A 20536-nucleotide genomic window follows, 5' to 3' on the forward strand; every position below is an offset into this window, starting at 1 on the left:
GGAGTTCAATTAGTTTCCTAATATAAATAAGTCATATATAATTTTCTTATGTGTTTCATAAAACAACAGGTAATCAAATTTTATAGCATCAGTCTGGTTCAGGTGAAACTACTTAGCATAACAATAAGCAGAATTTATTCAGAAAAGTTGATGGTGAAAGTTTACTATATTACTAAGTACACATAATAATGCATTTTTGGCATAAATATTAACTCTACTATCTAGAAAAGAACAAAGAAGTTTCTTGACAGAAAACAACTATCTCAAAGAGCCAACTGGCAACAGACAGAAGAAAATGAGTATTTCTAAACTCAGTGAATATGAGTTTTAAAGGTTAGTAACACTGAAGGCTCTTCTAGCATTTCAGCACAGAACATTTCAAGACCCAGTGTCTATTGGCTGCTCTTCTACATCATGGCTGCTGTTGACCAAACTTTCCTTAAGCTGATGTGTATCAATTCACATATTGAGCAGATAGCCATTTCTCTATCTGCTTCCTGCACAAATATACTTTAGGACACCGTTATGCACTTACTGAGATATGACACTAACATTTTCAAATATTGATTGTTATATATTGACCTTATTTTCCATAAATGTGCTAAATTCAGATTTTAAAGAAAATTGTTTCCCCAATGGTGGCAACAGCTAAACAAGGAATGACATTCAAGAGGAAAACAAGAGACCAGAGGATTTGGATATTCTACACCTATTTTATTTGAAGTCCCTGACCACTGGGTGACTTCCATGACAAATACTGCAGTTGATACATTTACTAATCTTTATGTGTTCTCATAAAGGGTATTTTACACATACCCTGACTAGACTCAGACTAGTTAAGGATGGTTAGCTATCATGTTGTGGAATAAGCATTTCTCTCAGGATTTTTCATTTCCATATCTCTTATCATGAGATTAAGAGACTAAGAAAGGAGCAATGATAATGTAGGGAATTGTGAACACTAAATACAGTATGATACCTTGGACTGTACTTGGGACATAAAACATAAATGCAATTAGTGTTTTGAAGAGATATAAACAATCCCATGTTTATTACAGCATTATGCATTATAGCCACTCTTAGGAAATAGCTTAAGTGTGCCTTGACAGATGAATAGGTAAACACACACACACACACACACATACATGCACACACACATGCAGGCACACACACTGGAATGTTAATCATTTTTAATAAAAGATAGAAATCCTGCCATTTGCAACAACACAGATGGCCTGTGAGAGCACTATGTCAAGTAATAAGCAGAGAAAGACAAAGACAATATGACCACACTATATGTGGAGTCTTAAAAATAAGTGGGTAGATAGAAAGGACAGGTGGATGCCAGAAGAAGGGCATATGAGCGGTGATCAAAAGAAACACACTTAAAATTCTAAAATAAATAAGTCCTGGAGAGGCAATGTCAGCACGGTGATTATATTTAGCAATACTATATGTTATATTTGATACTTGCTAGGCAGGTAAATCTTAAATCCTCATCACAGGAATATTATGCAAATATTTGAGGATGTATGTTAACTATAATTTTCATGATGATCATTGTATGATGATATGCTTATAACAAATAATTATACAGCTGTAACTGATGTATACCTGAAATTAATATAATGTTATATGGCAATTATATCTCGCTTTTAAAAAGAAAATGCTCAGGGCCTCCCTGGTGGCCAAGGGGTTAAGATGCAACCTACAAAGCTATCCGTGGTCACTGGAGCATGAGTTGGATCACTGGCCAGGGAGCCAACCACATGGTGCTGCAGACCTCTCCTGACTTGCCTGATGCTCCCCTCAGCAGTGTATTTCAGTCAATCTGCCTTTTCTGTTTCACACACTATCTCTGGTGAATCTTCTAACCCCCCACACACACCTCTGGCCTGTACCCCAGTTCTTGTATGCATAAATAAATAAATCTTTAAAAAATGCTCTACTCATTAAATGTGTCAGCCTCTGTAAGAAATACTAAGTGATTTCTATGACAATTTTTGGTTTTATACAACACTAAAATCTCATCAATGGTGAATTTGTGTTTAGATTTATATCAGAAAATATCTTTAGGAAAAGACCGATGTTGTTTTCAAATAACAATTTTGATCACTGAAAATGTGCTAAAGTAGAACTGCATATCATTAAGAAAATATGATAATGAAGACAAATAGCCACGTTTGAAAGAATTCTTTAAAACAATTTTATTATTTAATTATCTGTACTTTTATTTCATTTTTAGTTTTGTTCCAGCTAATTAATTAAACATTGTATAATTTATTTCAATTTTTTGTTCATTAGTAACCACTCAGAAGATAGTTTATACAATTCCTCTCTATTATAACACCTCTACTTAATTTTTATCTCCCTTGTTACTTTTCTGCTCTATATGACTTCTGATATAGCTCTGGCACATCAATTTGATCTCAAGCATTTCTTTTATGTATTTTAAAACCCTTTCAGCATTTAATCTATCTCCCTTTTCTTAAAAACCTGGTATCTATTATCTTTTCTTCAGTAATATGTATTGTGTTTCATAGTGGATGTTGAAAGAATTTTAAGTGATTCTATTAAGCATATAAAAGAGGTCTTTGGTAAATCTTTTTGGAAATCCATAGAAAAAATTTTTTTAAGATTTGTTTTATTTATTTATGCATACAAGAGCTGGGGTATAGGCCAGAGGTGCAGGGGATAGGGATGAGTTGATTCACCAGAAAGAGGCAGAGTGGGGAACAGAACAGGCAGATTGACTGAAAAACACTGCTGAGGGGAGCAGCGGTTCAGACAGGAGAGGTCTGCTGCACCATGTGGGTCAGCTCCGTGGCCAGGGATCAAACTCATGTTGCAGTGGGTGCAGATAGCTTCACAGTGCTGATATTTTACCCCTTTCACCACCAGGGAGGCTCAATTTCCCTAGAAAATCTTTCTCTGAATTCTATTTTTTTCCCCAATGACAAAATAATTTGTTGTCCCACAACTTACTTTTAACCAAAACAATGTTTTCAGGGTATTTTTGGGATCACAGTTCAAATGAGCAGAACACAGTTTCAAAATAGCCCCATATTGGGCATGGGAACATCCTCCCCCTGCAAAAAGGCACATCTGTTACAATGAAAGCAACCTAAATTGACACATCATTATCACCCAAAATTCTATTTATTATTAAGGTTCTCTCTGGTGATGTACATTTTATGTACTTTGACAAGTGTAATGACAGGTATCTATAACTGTATTTAAATATGAATCTTTCACTGATGAAAAATTCTCTCTATTCAACTATATTCATTTTCTCCAATAATCATCCCAACTAACTCTTGGTATCTAAAGAACTTTTTAATGTCTCCATTGTTTTGCCTGTTCCAGAAGTTGCATGGTTAACATCACGGAGAAGGTGGTATTTATATTTTCTTCTTTTGCATGCTTAAGGGAATGAAGTGGCCCCCACACCTTTCCATGATTCCATAACTCATTTTGGTTTTTGGCTGAATAATATTCCCTTATCTGGATGTAACACAGTTGATCCTTTCACCTTCAGAAGGACGTCTTAGTTGCCGTCAAACTTTGTCTATGATTATTATGAGTAAAATCACTATAAATATCCGCATATAAGTAAAATGCTCTTATTTTGGGTCTGGATCCAATGACTAGCCATTTACTTGTAAACATAGGCAGGTATGTTGTAGGTATACATTTACCTTTAGTTATTCAGCTTAAGTTTTACATGAATTTTTTAAAATTCTGGTAAATGGGTGGAAGATTAGCCATTCTGTTTTCAACATCATGAATTATTGGATTTTTTTCTTCACTAGTTACTGCGGTTTATTTCAACAAGCTTAGGAATGCTGACCCACAGGAGCCACTTTAAAACAAATTCTACTTTAAGATTGCTTTGTAACACAAAGGATTTCCACATACCACTAAAGGATACTTATGTGGATGCTCTACTGAGAAAATAAAGATATTTTAATTTTAGATTAACTTATCTAAATCAAGGGAATTTTTTTACATGGGTGTGTCCAAAAAGCCCAGATTTTTAAACAGAATTATTATTCAGAAACATTTTCTTTCATAATTCCCTCATAATTATAGTATTGCAATATATAATTTGGCCCTGATGTGTGTGTGTGTGTGTGTGTGTGTGTGTGTGTACGCTTCTGCAGGTCACTCTGTAAGTAGAGCTAATACATAGTCTTACTAGTCCACAAAAATTAATAAGACTCCATTTTGTTTGGACATTTAAGAATAAGTGTTTCTTTAGTTGTTAATTTAAATTGCTATTCCAGTTCTTTCATTGTACTCATGATAGTGATGGAATATAAAATATATCAGATATTTCTTAGTCTATTCATTCACATCAAGCCCTTTACTTTTATATGGTTGTTAAGCTATAAGTGTCTTCAAATTAATTGTGTGCTTCCTTGGAAAATAGTGTTTGACACCAAACTTTTCTCATGGCATTCTTCATCTCTGTATTTCTCAGTGTATAGATTAAGGGATTGAACATGGGAGCAACGATAGTGTAAAATAGTGCAAATATTTTATCCTCAGAGTAAGTAGTCGGAGGTCTAAGGTAGATAAAAATGGAAGGAACAAAAAATAAGAGGACAACAGTGATATGAGACCCACAGGTAGAGAGGGCTTTGCGTCTTCCCTCAGCTGACTGATTTCTTAAGGTGAATAATATAACGACATAAGAAAAGAATAAGACAATAAAGGTAACTAGGGCAACCAAGCCTGAATTGGCAATCACAAGAACACCAGTGAGGTAGGTATCAGTACAAGCAACTTTAAGAACTGGGAGGATATCACAAAAATAGTGATCAATCTCATTAGGACCACAGAAGGGCAACTGAATTATCATAGATAACTGAGGAAATGAATGGACCGCTCCACCCACCCAAGCAGCTAAGACCAAGAGATTACATCTTGTTCTGTTTATGATAAGCATGTAGTGGAGAGGTTTACAGATGGCAACATAGCGATCATAAGCCATGGCAGTAAGAATGAAGATCTCAATGCTTCCAAAGAAATGCACAGCAAATACCTGAAACATGCAGTTACCAAAGGAAATGGTCTTTCTCTCCACCAGCAGGTCACCAATTAACTTAGGTGTAACAGTGGAGGTATAACAGATGTCCATTGATGACAAGTGGATGAGGAAATAGTACATTGGTTGTTCAAAAAGAGGACTGCACCGAATAGAGACAAGGATCACAAGATTTCCTACCAACAGGGTAATATAACAGAATAAGAAGAGCACAAAGCAAAATGTTTCTATATTCTTGTCATAAGAAAGTCCCAGAAGAACAAATTCTGAGATATTTCTCTGGTTTTCCATGCATTTGAGTTTGGTGTAAGTATACACAAATAACTTATCTGAAACAAATAAAACACAAATTTTGAGTAATTATAACAATTTACATCATGAACACAGGTATGTAATTTTATCAAAATTTAACATAACTTATTAATAAATAGATTAATGTGTATTCTTTTAAATTAATTATGTTGACTTGTTAAAATAAGCTCATTTATTTTTTATTGTCTCATAAATATTTGTGGAAATTTTATAAAGAGAATGACTATATTTTTTCAACTGTATCAGTAATGATTTTAATATCTATGTGATAATTTGAAACACTGTTAATTAATCCCGATTTTGTTAATTAGATAACAAAGTTTTTTAAATTATAAGAATGTTTTTGCATATATAGTTAATGTGTGTACCTAATATAAAAGCTCAACTTTCCTTTTTCTACTTCTATGTGGCTAAATAACATGAATTTCTTAGAATTGAATCCTCAGAAAATACAAATATGACTAAACATTCCTATCTGAATGAACAATTTAATTTGTATACAGCTCACTCTGTTGTAATATGCAGCCATGCATTGCCAATGGATTATGCTAAAGCAATATAATTGCTATTGTATTAAAAGCTATAGAATGGTTAAAAGCCACATAGCAAAAGAATGTGAACTAATGACTGAAATTGTGAAATCTGAAGACCAAATTATTTATTTCTCCCATTTACATTTCATGGTTTAAATCTATTTATGTATATGTAATGTGATTGAAGTTTATGATGGAAATAATTATAAAATAAATAAGATCATTACACCAGGTATGTTTAAATTGTCCATATTGTAGTTTTTGTTAGAAATATGTGTTTATATATAATCTGTGGAATTAAATGGCATTAAGAGAAGATAATATAGAGGGTGAATTTAAATAACTTTATTATGAGGTAACAATGATAATTGTTGCCAAGATAGAAAATGAAACAATCATAACTTTATACTTTTGTACATGATGTATAATCTTAAGGCATTATTAAATTAATGTCAATTGAGTTAAAGATAGTGAAAGTCCACCACCAGCATGTTTTAGTGAGTAAGAGAATTTTCTGTCCACACCAGGGTTACAAAAGCTATTACTCCTCTACCTTAGTTTGATTGAATGTGACACTCATACCTGGGCAGCCAGATGTCCACTAGAAAAAAAAAATAACTTTTGTAGTGAAGTTATATACAAATCATAAACTCTAGTGATTCTCAAAATAAATACTCATGTTTTATAACAGGAGACTTTTATAATTGCCAAATAAATAATAAATAAGCATGTAAAATGGCTAATACTGTAGGAATTATATCCTATTTTAAATGATTATTCAAAAGTCTAATTTCACAGTGGAGTAACTTTTAGTTTGTCCTACTTTGATATGGGAACAACCATAGTCATCCAGTGTTCAACAGTTAATCATGACTAAATTTAGGGGAGCAGACAAAATTGACCTGTCTTCCACTTAATTGCAACTGATATGGATTCTTTGATAATGTGGACTTTTAATGTTAGTGTTAGATACATTTATTTATCTAAATAATTTGATATAAAGAGAATGATTACATAAGTAGATGTGAACAATGTAAGTATAGAAATTACTTGACTAAGCCAAATCTCTGATTTAAAATAAAAGAGACACAGAGTTCAAGCAACATCTCAGGATTAGAAAGAAACACAACGAGAATCGAGAAAAGAGAAATTCTTATGCTTCCTCACCCTGATGGGGAATTTCTTCAGTGAGACCCAAGAGGTACTTCAGAAGGATGTCTTGGTGTAAAGCAATGAAAGACTATTTTCAACCCTCCTCTGAGTAGAAAAGAATATACCAGATAGTCGGATATCAGAATATCCAGTTTGTCTTTCTGAGTATTTTTTTAATTTTTATTTTTTTATATATTTCTTACATCGTTTTTCATTTTTGCACAATGCATGCATTTTCATTTTGGTTATATTCCCCATAAAATTGCACCTCCCCTTATTTCTGAGTATTTTTATATGTTGAAAGATAAGGAATTATTAACATGCCCGTGTACTCTAGAATTCACTGAGTCTAAAAAGGTTCAAGCAATTTACATTCAATTTTACAAAATATATATTGCCTAAACCAGAATTCTTGCTAATTTTCTAGATCATCATTGACATTTTATCTATAAAATCTCTGAAAGTGATATTATGTTATCTATGGGGACTGGATACATAATCAGTGTTGTGGGACAAGGTAAAAAGTGTAAGGGAAAAGTGAGTTGAGGAGAATTACTGTCATACAAATAATGTTGAACACAGAGATATTCGTGAAAGCTTCTGTGTGAAAACTAAAGTCATAATTGATGATTAATGGATATCAGGTAATCACGGCACAAGAGAATAAGAGCTTCACAGAAATATTGGGGAGTGTTCACACTAACCAGTGAGATGTTTGAGCTAATGGTTTCATCTTTTAGCTTTGTTTTTCTCATCTATATAATTAAGATATCATTACATCATTCAGAAATATAATTAGAAATTATGTAACAGGTGATAGGAAATACGCCAGTGACATGTGAGGTCAAGGCAGTCATTTTATTTTTGTAGATTTTCTCCTTTAAGTGATTACAGTTTAGAACCATCGAAACTGTCATGCACACTGATTTTTCCATGAATTCAAATGGAAATTTGAGAAAAAAAGCAAAAAGATTCACAGCATATGTTTAATCCCTGTGACCAGGTAAATCTGAATTTCAAGTATCCATCACTGAAAACATTAAGCTAGTTGAATGATAGACTGATCCCCATGAGGAATTTGTAGCCCCACTAAGTAGCCTGTTATGTTTTGCAATATAAAAATAATGTTAAGGAATTAATTACCTTGCATCTTTGGTAGTACTGGAATAAAATCTCGAGTGCACTTTTACTGAAATTGCTAGAAAAAGAATAAGGTTTATATGACACATTCTCTTAATGCATCAGAGTGTAGCATGGTTTAAACTTACCTTAGTTGTCTCAGGTGATTTAATCTATTTTAGGATGAAAAGTGTTTTGAAATATACGAATGTCTTCGTTTTGGAGATGTTCAAGCCATGCTATTTCTTAAGAGTAACAGTGAGGGTTGAACAAAAATATGAGAAAGGGTCATAATAAAATTTGCTAACAACTTGAGCCTACTATAACTTGTATTCCCTGTTTTCAGTAGAATTTTACTTATAAATAATTCATAATTAAACCTGAGTATGCTAAAAGCATTTCATAGTAATAAAAATGGCATATGCTATAAAAGAGGTAAAACAGCCAGGCTAAAGCTTTATAGAGTAGAAAGAGAAGGCATATAGTTAGCTAAGCACAGGGATAGAGAGACCCTCCTCTTACCAAAGTGTCATGGCTAATTGACTAACCATCTGATCTGAGTGTTCTCAGGTAATTTCAGGCTGCCTGTTCAAAAATTCCACCCCGATACTCACTTAGCCATGTTGCCTTCAGCATCAAAATCTGAATAAAACGCAGAGAGTTACAAAGCAGCAAGTCAAACATGTCAAATGCTCTGAAAAGGTTTTAGAATCTCCACCTCTTATATCCTTCTACAAGCCTTCAAGGTAAGAGGGCTTCAAATACTTGTGAAAGCATCAGAGATGCAAGAGGCACATCTTTATGCCCCAAGAACACAAACTAGGAATTTAAATGCTGGTCTTAAAAACTCTACACTAACTCACAATTTTTTTTAATGCATTATTTTCAATTCCTGACAAAGCTAACTCAAGTGTTTATGTCCTAGTAAACATCTATTTTAATCCATGCCTCAATAAAATGTGCTTCAAAAGGACAGAATATAAACTTAGTGACATTGCCAGAATTAATAGGTCTTGAAAGCTGTAAATAACTATAATCTCAAAGGTCTTTGTTTATACACAGATTCAGACCAAATGTTGGTAAACCACTTCCCCTGGTGATGCCCCTGGTCTCCCTGGCAGTTTATTCTCCATATAAATGTCACTTGCCTCCTGTGTTATTTCCCTAGAGTGCAAATGTCAGAAGGAGCAACTCATGAAACTTTATTTTGTACTTTCCAGCTTCTAAACACAGGAGGGAATTAGCTAATGTCTGGAAAATATAATATGTGGCAGGACAAAGATCTAATCATTACTGTTGAGAGTCCATGTATGGAATCCCATTTAGATCCTAAGTGTGTAGAATACATAAATCATACAATCAACGACCTACAGAAATAACATGGCTAGGACTAACATTATTGAAAAAAAGTAGTTGTTGAATAGAAAGTAAAGAAAAATGAAACAAAAGAATAAGTAGTCTTTTCTCTATAAACTTGGTATGGAAGAAAAGTGAATAAAGGACTGTGAAAAATAAGGTGAAGGAAGCCTCAGAGGACAGCATGGCATTTATTCTGATTCTCATTCAGTTCTTCCCCCTATCACTAGGCATTCACTGGTTATTTAGAATCACCATTATTTGCAGGCACTGGAGTTAACGCAGTCTCCTTACATAACAAGGCATACTTAATTCGCTTATACATTTATAACAACAAAAAATCAAATTTTATGGTGTCAAATCTGGTTCAGGTCAAACTACATAGCAAAATAATAACCAAAATTTATTGAGAATATTGGCTGGTTGAAGTTAATTTTATTACTTAGTACATATAATAATACATTATTAGCATAAATCTTAAATCCACTCTGGATAAGAGCACAGAAGGTTCTTTCAATGAACTCAGAACTGCTGACCCAGGGGAACCACTTGAAAACATATTCTACTTTAGTGATTTCCTTGTAGACAAAATATTTCTAAATACCACTACAGGATGTTTAAATGAATGCTCTATGGGAAATTTAAAGATATTAATATTATTTTTAGATTTCAACTTCTCTAATACTAGGGAATGTGTGTCACAAAGCATTCTGGCCAATAAGCCCCAGTTTTTTTTAACAAAATTATTATTTTAGTACAAGAGGGAATGAGAGATATAGTAGGAGCAACATGGCGGCGAGGAGACACTGCGAGTAAGATCTCCCATTAAAAAAAGTGAATAGGGAGGAAAAGCGGCAGGTCCCAGTGAGAACTGGGACACGGAAGATAAACGGGTGACTCCAGCAAACTGCCCGAAGAAGAAAGTGGCCATAAAAGAGGACCAGAAGGGAGGGAAGCGCAGAACCCTGCTCCCCTCCCCCGCCCACAGAGGCGGCACTCTCTGACCGGCAGAGAGGAGGAAACAACAAACCAAAACGGCCCACAAGAACAAACGACGCAGCAAGCGGGACCGTGAGTGGAAAGGAACTATTGCAGCCACCACACCCCGTGAACGGGAGCTGAGGCGAACCCTGCAGGATCCGCCGCGGCGGCGGTGAGCGAACGGCTCCGGGCGCCATTAGAGAAGAACAAAGACCCCGGGAGACGTGCACACAGCCCGGGCTGCCGGTAAGCCTGCGCGGAAACGCGGCGCGCTCGGGGAACTTGAAAAGCAAGTGCAGACCTGGATCGCGGCTGCCCAGGTCCCCGCGCCTGCGACCTAGGCTTGCGGGGAGACGACCTAGGCTTGCGGGGAGATGCGCGGAGGTCCTCACTGAGGTGAAGGTCCCTCCCTGAGTGAGCAGGAACCAGGCGCCCAGGCACGGGAGCGGTGCAAAAGGCGCCATTCCTGCGCCACTGAACTGGGCTACAGCCCGCGTCCTGGAACTGAGGGCTTTGAACTGAGACCCGGGGCACGAAAATTCGGGGCGTGGGTTCTCCACGACGGTGGGGCACAAGGCAGACACAGCACCCCAAAGCTGTTGAGGTGTACCCTACCATTCCCGCTCTGTTCCCTGTCCCATGGGGTGGGGGGGGCGAAAAACAGCCCCCCAAGGACAATAGGAGAGATCTCTGGCGCCACCTAGTGACCAAGAAAAAAAAGTCACTAACACCCCATAGAACAGGATTTCTTAAGACTGCTTGAAAAGGGCAGAAGGCTTCTGCAGTGGCCAGCCGGGAAGTTATTCCACGCCAGGCCCCTTCCGACCAGCAGTCTGAGCCCACAGAGGGAGCAGGCACCCACGTCCGGGGCAGACCGGGTGCGCAGAAGAGTGTGCCTGAAACCGGAGGCGCAGGGACTGCATCCCGCTTCGCCATTTGAGAAAAGGACATTTCTTCAGTAAAAACTGCCTAAAACCAGCAGAAAGCTCCCCCAGAAGGCAGAGATGGCTCCTGGAAGAGCCAGAGGGGAGCGGAGAAGTTCACCCAAGATGCCAGTCAGTCCGAGCATCACAGTGTCCCAACGCATACGACAAATTAGAAAACAGACAGTAGGGAGTAGAAGAACCACACGCAACCTAACAACTCCTCAGGAAAGAAGCACACCACAAAAAGAAACCACTCCCCAGATTGCAACGACAGCAACTTGGAAGAACTTCTGAGCCTTCCAGAAAGAGAATTTAAAATTGCCATGATTAAAAAAGTGATAGATCAGAAGAAGGAAATTGAGTCCCTAAAGAGGGAAAACAATGGTCAGAAGAATGAAATTGAGTCCCTAAAGAGGGAAGTAAAAGAAATGCAGGAGATCAAAGAATTAATGGAGGAACTAAAGAACTCCGGGAAAGCAAGGAAAGCAGAATAGATGAAATGGAAGAACGAATAAGTTCTCTTGAAGACACAGAAATAAAAAGAACCAAAACAGAAAAGGAAAGAGAAGTACGAAGGAAAAAGAATGAAGAAAGACTTCGAGAACTATCTGACTCCATGAGGAAAGGAAATATAAGAGTTATAGGAATTCCAGAAGGAGAGGAGAGAGATGTAGGAACAGAGAAAATATTCCAGGAGATAATTGAAGAGAACTTCCCAAATGCGAAGAAGGAGCTGAAAATTGATATACAAGAAGCAAGAAGAACACCAAACTTCCACGACGAAAGGAAAAACACAGCAAGACACATAATAGTAAAGCTCCCAAGAATCCAGGACAAGGAAAAAATAATGAAGCTGACAAGAGGGAAGAAACAGATAACATTCAAAGGAAAACCAATCAGGCTGACATCAGACTTCTCTGAAGAAACACTACGGGCAAGGAGAGAGTGGAGGGACATAGTCAACAGACTCCAAGAAAACAGATGCCAACCAAGAATACTCTATCCCGCAAAGCTCTCCTTCCTCTTTGAAGAAAGAATATGGACTTTCCCAGACAAACAGAAACTCCGGAATTTCATTACGAATAAACCCCCACTCCAAAAAATACTACAAGGAATCCTAAAGCCAGAACCTCAGAGGGACGAATAACAACGAAAGAAGACCAAAAAAAAAAAAAAAAAGTTATTAAAAGAATAAATAAAATCAAAGGAAAGACAAACATAATGGCAAATACAGATGCTAACATATCAATATTAACTCTAAATGTAAATGGACTAAACTCTTCAATAAAAAGACACAGAGTTGCAGCCTGGATTAAGAAACAAAACCCAACCTTTTGCTGTCTCCAGGAAACACATTTAGCTACAAAGGATAAAAATAGGCTCAAAGTCAAAGGATGGAAAACAATCCTACAAGCAAACGGGCCAAAAAAGAAAGCAGGAACAGCTATACTTATATCAGATAAAACAGACTTCAAACTCAAAAAAATAAAAAGAGACCCCAATGGTCACTACATTATGATTAGGGGACAATACTTCAAGAAGAAATAACACTCATTAACATATACTCACCAAACGAAAGAGCACCAAAATATATCAGACAACTGTTGTCCTCTCTGAAAACAGACATCAGAGAAAACACATACGTAGTGGAGACTTCAACACACCACTATCAACAATGGATAGATCAACAAGACAAAAAATAAGTAAAGAAACTAAAGCTCTAAATAAGGACCTAGAGCATTTGGGCTTAACAGACATCTATAGAACACTAAACCCCAAAAAAACGGAGTACACATTTTTCTCAAGCGCACACGGATCATTCTCCAGGATCGATCACATACTGGGGCACAAGACAAACATCAACAGATACACCAAGATTGAAATCATACCAACCATCTTTTCTGACCACGAAGGCATCAAACTAGAAATAAATCATAAAAAGAAGGCAAGGAACTATCCTACCTCATGGAGATTAAAAGCCACACTACTGGAAGACCACTGGACTAATGAGGAGATCAAAGAAGAAATTAAAAAATTCTTTGAATTGAATGACAAGGAGGACACCAATATCCTAAATGTATGGGATGCAGCAAAAGCAGTAATAAGAGGAAATATATAGCAATAGAAGCTCACATCAAAAAAACAAGAAAGAACTCAAAGAAACAACCTAATCTCGAAGCTCAAAGATCTAGAAAAAGAACAACAAAAAACCCAAATCCAGTAGAAGAAAAGAAATAATAAAAACCAAAGCAGAAATAAATGAAATTGAAACTAAAAAAACATCCAAAAGATCAATGAAACCAAGAGCTGGTTCTTTGAAAAAATAAATAAAATAGACAAACCCCTAGCCAGGCTCACAAAGGAAAAAAGGGAGAAAGCACAAATACACAGGATCATAAATGAAAGAGGAGAAATCACAACGGACACAGCAGAAATCAAAAGAATAATCAGTAACTACTATGAACAGTTATATGGAAACAAGTTCAACAATCTAGAGGAGATGGACAAATTCCTACAACTCTACAATCACCCAAAGCTAGATAAAGAAGAAATAGAACACCTAAACAGACCAATTACAAGCAGCGAAATTGAAATGGTAATCAAAAACCTCCCCAAAAACAAAAGCCCAGGACCTGATGGATTTACAAATGAATTCTACCAAACATTCAGAGACGAATTAGTGCCTATCCTTCACAAACTCTTCCAAAAAATTGAGAAGGAAGGGACAATACCAAACACGTTCTATGAAGCCAATATTACACTAATACCAAAACCGAATAAGGACAACACAAAAAAGGAAAACTATAGGCCAATCTCCCTAATGAACACTGATGCAAAAATCCTCAATAAAAATTTAGCTATCAGAATCCAACAATGTATCCATAAGATAATTCACCACGACCAAGTTGGATTCATTCCAGGGGCACAAGGATGGTTTAACATCCGAAAATCAATCAACGTTCCAACACATCAACAAAAAGAAATATAAAAACCATATGATAATATCAATAGATGCTGAGAAAGCTTTCGACAAAGTGCAACACCCATTCATGATAAAAGCCCTTGAAATTCTTGGGATACAAGGAACATACCTCAACATCATAAAGGCCATCTATGACAAGCCAACAGCCAGTATCATTCTCAATGGTGAAAAGCTGAAAGCAATTCCATTAAGATCTGGAACAAGACAAGGATGTCCACTCTCACCACTGCTTTTCAATATAATACTGGAAGTCCTAGCCAGGGCAATAAGACAAGAGAAAGACATCCAAGGAATCCAAATAGGAAAAGAAGAAGTCAAACTATCACTATTTGCAGATGATATGATAATATACATAGAGAACCCCAAAATCTCCACAGAAAAACTAATTCAACTCATCAGTCAGTTCAGTAAAGTGGCAGGATACAAAATCAACACGCAAAAGTCAGTAGCCTTCCTATACACAAACAATAAATCTGAAGAAGAAGAAATCAAAAAAACCACCCCTTTTATTATTGAAACAAAAAAAATCAAATATTTGGGAATAAATCTAACAAAAGAGGTAAAGGACCTATACAAAGAAAACTATAAAACACTGTTAAAAGAAATAGAAGAAGACACAAAGAAATGGAAAGACATCCCCTGCTCATGGATTGGAAGAATAAACATTATTAAAATGGCCATCCTACCAAAAGCATATACAGATTCAATGCTATTCCAATCAAAATCTCAATGGCATTCTTCAAAGAAATAGAACAATTATTGATGAAATTCATATGGAATCACCAAAAACCCCGAATAGCCAAAGCTCTACTGAAAAAAAAGAAGGAAATGGAGGCATCACACTCCCAGACTTCAAACTATACTACAAAGCCATAATCACCAAAACTGCATGGTACTGGAACAAGAACAGACATACAGACCAATGGAATCGAATAGAAAATCCAGAAATAAACCCACAGATTTATGGTCAACTAATCTTTGACAAAGGAGCAAAGACTATGCATTGGAGCAAAGAAAGTTTGTTCAATAAATGGTGCTGGGAAAACTGGGTCGCTACATGCAAAAGAATGAAGCTTGACCACTACCTCACACCATACACAAAAATCAACTCAAAATGGATTAAAGAACTAGACATAAGACCTGAAACCATAAAATACATAGAAGGAAATATAGGCGAAACACTACGGGATTTGCACATCAAAGACATCTTTACAGACACATCACCCAAAGCAGTGATAGTGAAGAGAAAGATAAACAGCTGGGACTACATCAAATTAAAGAGCTTCTGCACAGCAAAAGAGACAATAACAAAAACAAAGAGAAACCCCACCAACTGGGAGAACATTTTTGCACCCAACACTAATGATAAAGGACTGATCACAAAATCTGCAAAGAGCTGATGAGACTCAGCAACAACAAAGAAAATAATCCAGTCAAAAAATGGGCAGAAGAGCTAAAAAGAAACTTCTCTGAAGAGGAAATGCAAATGGCCAACAGACATATGAAAAAATGTTCAACATCACTTGCAATCAGGGAAATGCAAATCAAAACTACCATGAGATACCATCTCACGCCAGTGAGAATGGCACATATTAAAAAAACTAGCAACAACAAATGTTGGCGAGGATGTGGAGAAAAGGAACTCTTCTGCACTGTTGGTGGGAGTGCAAACTGGTCCAACCACTATGGAGAGCTGTGTGGAGATTTCTGGACCTACTAAACATAGAGCTTCCATATGATCCAGCAATTCCACTCCTAGGTATTTACCCAAAGGACACAGAAAACATCAATTCCAAAGAGCACCTGCACTCCTATGTTTATAGCAGCACTGTTTACAATAGCTAAGCTTTGGAAACAACCCAAATGCCCAAAAGTAGATGACTGGATCAAGAAGATGTGGTACATATATACCATGGAATATTACTCAGCATTCAAAAAAGATAAACACATGCAATTTGCAGCAACATGGATGGCGCTGGAAGGGATCATGCTCAGCGAAATAAGCCAAAAAGAAAAAGAAAAATACCGGATGGTCTCACTCATAGCAGGAATCTAGAAAACTTAAATAAGGGACCAGGAAAATGAATATAAGAAAGTGAAAATCAAAATCAACAAAAAACTATGAACCAGAGACACTTTTTGGGGGGTGGGGGCGGGAGGGGAAGGATTGGGGTCAGAATGGGGCGTTTGCAATTGTATGGGGGAATATAAAAATAAAATTTAAGATTAAAAAAAAAAAAAATTATTATTTTAATTTTTTTTCCCAAAATGCACTCACATATACTATTGCAATATGAGCTTTGGTCCAGCTGTGTTTGTGTGTGTGTTTCTTCAGGTAACCCTGTAAGTAGTGTTTATATATAGTCATACTACTGCACAAAAATTACTAAGCATCAATTTAATTTGCACATTTAAAGAAAAGTGTTAGTTTAGTGGCTACTTTAAATTACTTACTCTAATTCTCTCATTCATTCTACTCATGATGGTGATTGAATATAAAATCTATGAGATATTTCTTAGTCTATTCATTCACATGAATCCCTTTATTTTTATATGTTTGCTAATTATATGTGTTTTCAAATTAATTGTGTGTTTCCTTGGAAAATAATGTTTGACACCAAACTTTTCTCATGGCATTCTTCATCTCTGAATTCCTTAGTGTATAGATTAAGGGATTGAACATGGGAGCAATGATTGTGTAAAACAGTGCAAATATTTTATCCTTAGAGTAAGTAGTTGGAGGTCTAAGGTAGATAAAAATGGAAGGAACAAAATATAAAAGAACCACAGTGATGTGAGATGCACAGGTAGAGAGGGCTTTGCGTCTTCCCTCAGCTGATTGATTTCTTAAGGTGAATAATATAACCACATAAGAAAAGAATAAAACAATAAAGGTAACTAGAGCAACCATTCCTGAATCAGCAATCACAAGGATACCATTGATATAAATATCAGTACAGGCAACTTTAAGGATTGGGAGGATATCACAAAAATAATCATCAATTTCATTAGGGCCACAGAAGGGCATATGAATTGCCATAGATAATTGAGGAAAGGAATGGGCAGCTCCACCCACCCAAGCAGCTAAGACTAGGAGATTGCATCTTGTCCTATTCATGACAAGCATGTAGTGGAGAGGTTTGCAGATGGCAACATAGCAATCATAAGCCATGGCAGTAAGAATGAAGATTTCAATGCCTCCAAAGAAGTGCATGAGAAGTACCTGCAACATGCAGTTATCAAAGGAAATGGTCTTTCTCTCCACCAGCAGGTCACCAATTAACTTGGGTGTAACAGTTGTGGTGTAGCAGAGGTCCATGATGGCCAAGTGGATAAGGAAATAGTACATTGGCTGGTCAAAAAGAGGACTACATCGAATGGAGACAATGATCACAAGATTTCCAACCAATATGGCAATATAACAGAATGAGAAGAGCAAAAAGCAAAATATTTCTATGTTCTTATTAGAAGAAAGTCCCAGAAGAATGAATTCTGAGATGTTCCTCTGGTTTTCCATACATTTGAATTTGGTGTACATTGTACACATTAAGCTATCTGAAACAAATAAAACACAAATTTGTAGAATTTGTAACAATTACAGAAAGAACAAAATGATGTACAACGAACAAAATATAGATTAACATCTATACTTTGACATTAAGTTGATATATTAAAATAACCTAACTTATAATATATTAAGTAAATATAATATATAACATACATTATTTGTATATGATATGTACTAAATAATATAATAATAAATTATAATTTAACATTTTAATTGTCTTAAATATTTGGGGAAAATTTTATAATGGAAATGAATATATATTTTTTCAATTATATCAGCAGTGATGATAAGTATATAAGTGATATTTTGGAAATGTATTTACCTATGTTAGATAACAAATATTTTAAAATATAAGTAAAGAATATTTTCCCATATATTGTAAATATATATATACCTAATATATAAGCTCAAATATCCATTTTCTACTACTTGCCGCTCAACTTCCTGAATTTCCTGAACGTGAGTTCTTGGGAAACACAAATGTGAGTAAACATTTCAATCTGAATGCTAAATTTAATTTGTGTAGAGTGCACTCTTTTGTAATATGTAGTCAAATATTGCCAATGGATTATTCTAAAGCAATATAATTGCTTTTGTATTAAAAGCCATTGAATGTTTAAAATCTATATAGTCAAAGAATGTGCACTAATGACCAGAATTGTGAAAACTAATGAACATATTATGCATTGCTCTTATTTATATTTACACTTTAAGACAATTTATGTGTATGTATTGCCAGTGATGTTTATGATAGAAATCATTAAAGAATAAAATCATATATTGCCCAGGTATGTTTAAATTATCCATATTGTGGAAATACTAGAGTTTTCATTTTTTTATATATACTCTATGGAACTAATGTCAATGTGAGAAGATAATACAGAGGGTAACTTTAACCAAATTTTATTGTAGGTAACAATGATATTTGTTGCAAAGATAAATGAAACAATCACAGATTTTCACCTTTTGTACATGATGTCTGATCTTAAGGCATTGCTTAAGAAATGCCTTAAGGGTAGAAAAAATCCACTTCCAGGACATACTTTAGTCAGTGATGAGGAATTTCCTGTCAATACCAGTTTACAAAAGCTATTCCACGTCTTCCTTAGACTGGATTGGGTGTGATCGCCATAACTGGGCAACCAGGTGTCTATTAGAAAGAAAAAAAAAATTGTAGTCAATTTATATAAAAAGCATCAACCCTAATAATTCTCAAAATAAATCATATATTTTACAGCCTAAGAGGGTATTATAGTTTTCAAATAACTAATAGGTAGGCATGTAAAAAATGGTGAATTAGGAAGTAAATCTTATTTTAAATGATTATTTAAAGCTTAATTCCACAATGGAGTAAATTTTAGTTTGTCCTACTTTATTTGAGAACAATTACAGTCATACAATGTTCAACATTAACTTTGAGAAAAGAATATTGAATAATTTAAGGGAGTAGGCATAACTGACCCGCCTTCTTTGTAATTGAAACTGATACTGATTCTTTGCTAATGTGGCGATTCAATGTTAGATATTTAGATATATCTATTTAACTAAAGTAGCTTGATTTAATGACACTTATTACATAAATGGATATTAACAACATAAGGGTAGAAATCACATGTCAATCCTAAAATATGTTAAGTCTTACTATATGTATTCCAAACATTTAAATCATCTTACTTATCTTTCTTGATTGTTTAATGCTTAATTGTCTAACTAGCCCACTTGACAATAAATTCTGATTTGCATTAAAAAAAAAGAAATCACATGACAAAGTTGAATCTCTGATTTAAAACAGAAGAAACACGGATGAAGAGAATCTAAGTAACATTTCAGGATTAGAAAGTAACACATTGAGATTGGAAGATTGATTTACTATTATAAAAATAGCATTTGACCCCAAAGTTATTCATGAAAGCTTCTGTGTGAAAACTGGTCATAACTGATGATTAATGAATATCAGGCAATCACTGCACAGCAGAATTGGAACAGCAGAGATATATTGGGGAGTATTCACACTCACCAGTGTGATTTTTTTTTTTAATAATAAATTTTATTTTTATATTCCCCATACAATTGCAGCCCCCCATTCTGATCCCAATCCCTCCCCTCCCACCCCCGCCCCCCTAAAAGTGTCTCTGGTTCATAGTTTTTTGTTGATTTTGATTTTCACTTTCTTATAGTTATTCATTTTCCTGGTCCCTTATTTAAGTTTTCTAGATTCCTGGTTTCGTCTCTTCTAGCCTTGTTTTTCTCATTTATTCAATTAAGATATCATTACATAATTCAGAGGTAATTAGGAATTATGTAATAGGTAATTGGAAATACACCAGTGACAAGTGAAGTCAAGACATTCAATTTCTTTTTATGAGTTTTCTCCTCAACTAATTAGTTTAGAAACAGAAACTCATGCACACTTATTTTTTAATCATATGAAATGGAAAAAATAAGAAAAAGAGGAAAGAGATTCACAGAATGGATTTAATAACTGTGACAAAGCAAATTTTAATTTCAAATATCAATTACTAAAAACATTAAGCTACTTGGATGATAGATTGAACC

General features: G+C 35.3%; 2 protein-coding genes across 2 annotated transcripts; both read right to left on the bottom strand.

The window, feature by feature from the left end:
* Positions 1–4405: 4405 nt before the first annotated feature.
* LOC119254459 (olfactory receptor 4P4-like) lies at positions 4406–5341 on the bottom strand. Its single transcript, XM_037521559.1, has one exon. The coding sequence runs from the start codon at positions 5339–5341 to the stop codon at positions 4406–4408; it is 936 nt and encodes a 311-aa protein (XP_037377456.1).
* Positions 5342–16993: 11652 nt separating this feature from the next.
* Positions 16994–17929, bottom strand: LOC119254460 (olfactory receptor 4P4-like). The gene has a single exon (XM_037521560.1). It carries the CDS (start codon positions 17927–17929, stop codon positions 16994–16996), a length of 936 nt encoding a protein of 311 aa, XP_037377457.1.
* Positions 17930–20536: the final 2607 nt, after the last annotated feature.

The sequence above is a fragment of the Talpa occidentalis genome, unplaced genomic scaffold (assembly GCF_014898055.3).
Source record: "Talpa occidentalis isolate TD23 unplaced genomic scaffold, MPIMG_talOcc4v2.1 talOcc4.3, whole genome shotgun sequence".
Taxonomy (NCBI): domain Eukaryota; kingdom Metazoa; phylum Chordata; class Mammalia; order Eulipotyphla; family Talpidae; genus Talpa; species Talpa occidentalis.

What these genes read in the sequence shown, in the direction of transcription:
- LOC119254459 (XM_037521559.1), bottom strand. Translation starts at nt 5,341, where the DNA reads ATGGAAAACCAGAGAAATATCTCAGAATTTGTTCTTCTGGGACTTTCT.
- LOC119254460 (XM_037521560.1), bottom strand. Translation starts at nt 17,929, where the DNA reads ATGGAAAACCAGAGGAACATCTCAGAATTCATTCTTCTGGGACTTTCT.